Below are 6,000 nucleotides of genomic sequence, written 5' to 3' on the forward strand. Positions count from 1 at the left end.
TGCGGGTCGAGTGGTGAGCTTAGCAAGTAAAAGGAAGACAGAAACCGAGCAAAGCAGCAGCAGCAGCAGTCCACCACAGCACACACTTCGGAGAGACAAATAAAAATAAAAATAAGGAAAGAAAGAACGGTGGATGTGCGCGTATGGTGCATCAGACTAGCAGTTGCGAATCGGCGTAGAGAGAAGAGTAGAAAGAAAGAGCAAGTGAGCAAGAAAGAAGGATAGAGCTGTTAAGTTAGTCTGTCGGTCAGTGACTGGCTGACTTTCCCGGCGCAGCTGAAGGTCAACTCTCCCCTTCTCTCATTTAGGCCTCCATCTTTATTCTACTCCCTTCTGTCTCTTTTGCTCTTCTCTATGCACCCGATATATATAATATACCAATGGAATATCATGTGCATTTGTATATATATCTATACATATGTGTGCGTACTAAAAGAAGACTCTTTACGCCATCACACATGATAGTTCCCGCACTTAAATCCGCTAATCTTCCTCTTCCTAATTGCTATTGGGTGTGCGCAACATATATGCGAATGTCAATCAACTTTATTCGGTTCTCAGTATGTACATACATAAATTATAAAAAAAACTTCCTCAAGAGCCCCCACCATCAGTCCAATACATATTTATATATTATTTTCTTAAAAAATAAACACTTGAGTTATTCTAAGAGTTGAGGATAAAGATACCTCTATACCACCACTACACTGATACGCCAAAGCTGCCGACTCTGACTGCAGATCCGAAGCATCCGGGTGTTGAGTGTATTGGTAATTGCGGATACGAGGTTTGCTGTACAAACTACAGACAAGTAAAAATGATAAGAAACCCAATAATACATACATATATATATTTATTTTAAAAATATGTTTTTTATTATTGTTATTTTTATCGATTGTTATTTTATAAATATTTGTAAGAATTCCGGTAATACCCAACATCTACGCAGCAGCATCCAGTGTTACTTATATTAGTGGCTGGTGTTTTTACACACAACCCTTTCTTTAAGCATCAGTCTACACCGAGGTCTTGGTAGTCGTCTTTCTTCGTCTTGCTAGCCGAGTCGGAGTTTAACTCGTAAGATTGCCGTGTCCCTGGAATCCCCACCGTCCTCACCAGATCATTCCCCAGATCCCCTTTCGTCTCCGCGTGTTCTTCCTCCTAAAGCGGGCTCCTCTCCTACATTTATCGACTGGTACAATCCCCGCCTTTGCTATACTTGTACTTCCGGTCGCGAGGCTAGCGCAAATTCTCGCAAAATAAACGACTCGGCCTCCACTCTACTTGCCTGCGTCACTCTTCCTTCTCTTCATCTACCTTTTTACTTTTTTTAAAAACTTTTTTACTTGCTCTTTCCTTTACTCTATACTATACTAGTCTTTGCGCTTGTCAGACTCCCCATTTTAATTCCACACACACACACATACACACACATGGACATATATTTTTAACCTTCTGATTCCATTACGCGTTTCACATTCGCCTAAACTTCCTGTCATGACTGTCAGGAAGAAAGACTACCGGGTAATTGATCCCATGCAGCTTGCAATCGGCTCAATTATATTTTACTCCATTATCTTTTTTTAATAAATATTTCTTAGATCTTTTATTGAACGGCATTGAAATGCTATTAAGTCTAAGTGTCTATTATATATACAAGCATATGTAGTCTTGGTAATGATGATGATGATGATGATAAATAATAATGCGTAGTAAGTGATAGCGAGTTTGCAATGGCCTCGGTTTACCTCATCGCCGTCACTGATAGTGGTGTAGGTCAGTGAAGCCAGAGAGCGAGTAGACAAGTCAGTATCTCCCACTCTTATCCTAGACAACGGTCTACGATTGACTCATCTAGCAATAACTCATTCCGCTCTACTCAGGCAACACATTATACATAACACTAGTCGCGGTTTGCTGCCTTGAAGAGTAATAATAAAACTTGCAACATAAAATATCCAACTCGTTTCTCTTTACGCTCCTGGGGTCTGCAGCCAAAAGAACCAGCTGAAGAACGAGAAGAGGAAGAAGACTACGAAGTACATAAGCTTGAAGATAAAGAATAAGACCAAGACTAAGACCAAGACCAAGACCAAGAAACCAAGGAAGAGAAAGAAGACAACAGTTCTCTTGTATTTTTAGACCAACCATGCATACACACGTTATATAGTTGGGATGCACCAAGAATTCACCAGGATATCTTGTAGTTTTTTTGGATTTTTTTAAACTAAAAGCGCATCTCTCACGTTCGCTGTTTGCCGTTTAGTTCTTCTCTCATATACATGAGGGTTGTACTTAATAGTATTTTGAAAAGTTATTTCAATTTTAAATTTTACACTGAGCAAAGCGGAAGTGTACAGATACATACACTGTAAAAAGAGCGGTGTTAAAGTAAAATAACAACGGTGTAGGCGGTGTAATTTGGCGGTGTATAAAAATTCTACGTATAGAAATTAGAAAAAAAAATGTATTACAGTCGATAAAAAAATATAAAAATTTAATGAATATTATCTGGAGGTAATTTCAATTTTGCTATCTACTTATTTATGTTATACGCAATTTATTTAAAAATTACAAAATTTTACGCCCAATTTCAACCACCAATAATTTAATTAATTAATAAAACTACTGTATAACTGTAGTGATTGAATTAGTAAAAAATATTTACAGTTAAATATTATGATACTGAAGTTACCCGACGTCTAACAATCTTTGGATTTTTTTAAAAACAATAAATTATAAGAAAAAAAAAATTTCAAAAATTGCACCTGTAGTTTTTTAAATTTTCTACATGAGCATATTTTTAGTTTTTTTTTTTTTTTTTTTTTTTTTTTTTGGAATTGATTTGTTGAAAAAAAAAAATCAAAAAATTGTTAATCGTCTCCTAATTTCAGGATCATAAAATATTTCAACACCGACGGTGGTATTATTTTAACACCGCTTTCGGTGTTGAAATTTAACACCTACACCGTCTGGACTTACCCCGTTTTTTTACACTGTAAAAAATCGGGAGTGAATTCGGAGCGATTATGAATTTTATTTCAATCTGAATCCGTTCCGTCATTCGGAGTAAATAAGAAATTTTTCTTTTCAGCGGAGTGATCTGGATTTTATTTAAATCCACATTTACTTCGATTCGGAGTTTCAATATTAAAATAAATTTTACTCCGAAGGGATTAAATAAATAAATAGTCATCCGCTCCGTATTTACTCCGGATTTAATCCACGTTCCCTCCGCAAATTTTTTACACTGGACAGTTTAGTATTTAAAAAAGTTATTTAAATTTAAAATCTTCCACAAGCTAAGCGGAAGATAGTACAGATACATATGGATATGTGCACCTTTTGCGCACAGTACGCTCGAGTGAAACCGTGGCCTCATAAAACGCTGTCATTATGCACTAAAACTTGATGCCGTCACCATACAACCTTGACTCGGGTCAGTCCTCTATCATCATATTATATACAGCTTTCAGTGTAGTCTGCTAAGCTATCCTACATGCAGTCTTTAGCTTGTGTGTTGCACCAGACAGTTCTCTTCACTCTTCACGCCCCGCGTGTTTCCCTTCTCACTCGTCATGCTTATATCCTCGGTCTTCTGCTCCCACGAGATCACCAATCGTGTTCTCCATCGACGTCCATCCACCTATCCACCATAACTACTTCGTTGTTATTTTTATCAGCTATTTTGTCTTTATTATCTCGAACAAAAAATTTATTTACGTCCGCTAATTTTTTAGCCAGTGTCTGACTGTTTTAAATAAACGGCCCATAAATAACACACTCATATTTATTTTATTTAAATAATTTTATGTTTCATCTTTTACAGTAACGGAAAGCTACAATAGTTACGTAAACTCGATGTACGCCGGCAATGGACAATTTGCAGCTCCTTGTACTCCAAGTCCACCACGAGGACCCGGTGGCGTACCCACGAGTGTTATTCAAGCAGCGACGAGTTCTGTGTCCGACGATTTGTACCTTCTGGAGCTCGGGTTTCCACCCCGTGCTAAAAAAAATAAACTGAAGAAAGCGCGACAGGGCGAGGGCGCGACGGTCAAGAGAAAATCACGCGAAGGATCGACGACTTATTTGTGGGAATTTTTACTAAAGTTACTGCAAGATCGAGAGTACTGTCCACGGTACATAAAGTGGACGAATCGTGAAAGAGGAGTCTTCAAACTTGTTGACAGCAAAGCTGTGTCTCGATTATGGGGCCTGCATAAAAATAAACCAGACATGAATTACGAAACCATGGGCCGGGCACTCAGATATTATTATCAGCGGGGTATTTTGGCTAAAGTTGATGGACAGAGGCTGGTTTACCAGTTTGTTGATGTACCAAAAGATATAATCGAGATCGACTGTACAGGAGCGTGAGATAAGGCTTTTTTTAAGTAATTATTAATTGATAATAATAATTATTCGTTAATTAATTAATTATTATTTTATCTTATTATTATTAATATTAATTGGATAAATTAATTTTTGTAAATTAATTTGGTTGTGTCGAGCTCTTCCTGCCAAATAGTGTCAACATATTGATGCAACTCAACGCTAAATGTTGTACCCTCTCTGACTCCATTAATTTGTTATTATTAATTTTATTATTATTGTTATTATCATCATAATTATTAATTATACTGTTTATTTACGTACTAAAAAAAATAATTTGACAATTGTAATTATTAGTAACATTTTCACAAGCAAGATTACTAAACCCGCAGTTATTTTGTCTGGATACGGGACAATAAATTTTTAGAAAAATTATAAATTTTCAAATGATATTATTTTTGACGTATAAATGTTTGTATATTTATAAAATTTATAGACTTTTAAGTCGTACGGTAAATTATGGTGCTCGTACTGTTGTAATTTTTATGAGGAAAAAAAAAAAAAAAACTGGCAATTTACTTAACTTGTATAGAATTTTTAATAAAAATTGTAAATTTTTAAAGTTCTAAATTATTTATTGTACATTTAATAATTTTATAATAAATAAAAGTATAAAAAAAATTGTTATTGGGAAGGAAAATTAAAGATTGATATGGGGGAAAAAAAAAGTTGTGAATTATAAAGAAATGTGGGCTGTGAAATGGTTTAAAAAAATGCGCTTTTCGGGAAAGAGGGCAGAATGTGTGGACGTATGTCTTTAAATAAATAAATAAATAAATAAAAAAGAAAATATAAATATCTGTACGAATGAGTGTCGCCATGTGCGGAGCCAAGAGCTCAGGGAGGGTCACACTGTATATTTTTAAAAAACAAATTTTAAAAATGGGATATTAATTAAAAGGTAAAAGCTGGTGCTGGCTAACTGTACAAGAGGTCCAAGAATGTTATTGAGCAATTCGTTTTGTTATTGGTCGGATAAATTTAAAAAAAAAAATTATAATTAAAAAATACAATCTAAATTTTTTGTAAATATTATTATATTTAAAAAATAAATAATAAGGTATGAGACTTAGTACCCGATCAGGAAACTAGTACCCGATTACTCGAGTATTTGAATAATATCTACACTGTAAAAAAAACGGGGTAAGTCCACGCGGTGTAGGTATTGAAATTTTCGGTGTTTGAAGTATTTTACGATCCTGAAATTAGTAGATGATTAAAAATTTTTGGATTTTTTTTTCAATGTCAATTTCAAAAAAAAAAAAAACTAAAAATATGCACATGTAGAAAATTAAAAAATCTACTGATGCAATTTTTTTTTTTTATAATTTATTGTTCTTAAAAAAATCCCAACATTGTTAGACGTCGGCTAACTTATGATACTGAATAATAATTTTTGACTTTTTTTTTACACGATAAATTATAAAAAAAAAAATATTTGAAAAAATTGCACGTGTAGTTTTTTGAATTTTCTACATGTGCATATTTTAAGTTTTTTTTTTTTTTAAATTAAATCCTCGAAAACAAAATTTGAAAATTTTTAACTGTCTGTCACTTTCAGAATCATGCCAACTTCAGTATCATAATATTTAACTGTGAATATTT

General features: G+C 34.1%; 1 protein-coding gene across 6 annotated transcripts in view; it reads left to right on the plus strand.

Moving 5' to 3' along the window:
• Window positions 1-6,000, plus strand: part of LOC130668628 (ecdysone-induced protein 74EF) — a 71,959-nt gene extending 65,959 nt beyond the window's left edge. For all 6 annotated transcript variants that reach the window (XM_057470990.1, XM_057470991.1, XM_057470994.1 and 3 more), the window contains one exon: window positions 3,830-6,000. In XM_057470990.1, coding sequence (XP_057326973.1) covers window positions 3,830-4,380 — 551 coding nt within the window. In that variant the 3' untranslated portion in view covers window positions 4,381-6,000. The remainder of the gene's footprint in view (window positions 1-3,829) is intronic.

Source organism: Microplitis mediator, chromosome 5, assembly GCF_029852145.1.
Source record: "Microplitis mediator isolate UGA2020A chromosome 5, iyMicMedi2.1, whole genome shotgun sequence".
NCBI lineage: Eukaryota > Metazoa > Arthropoda > Insecta > Hymenoptera > Braconidae > Microplitis > Microplitis mediator.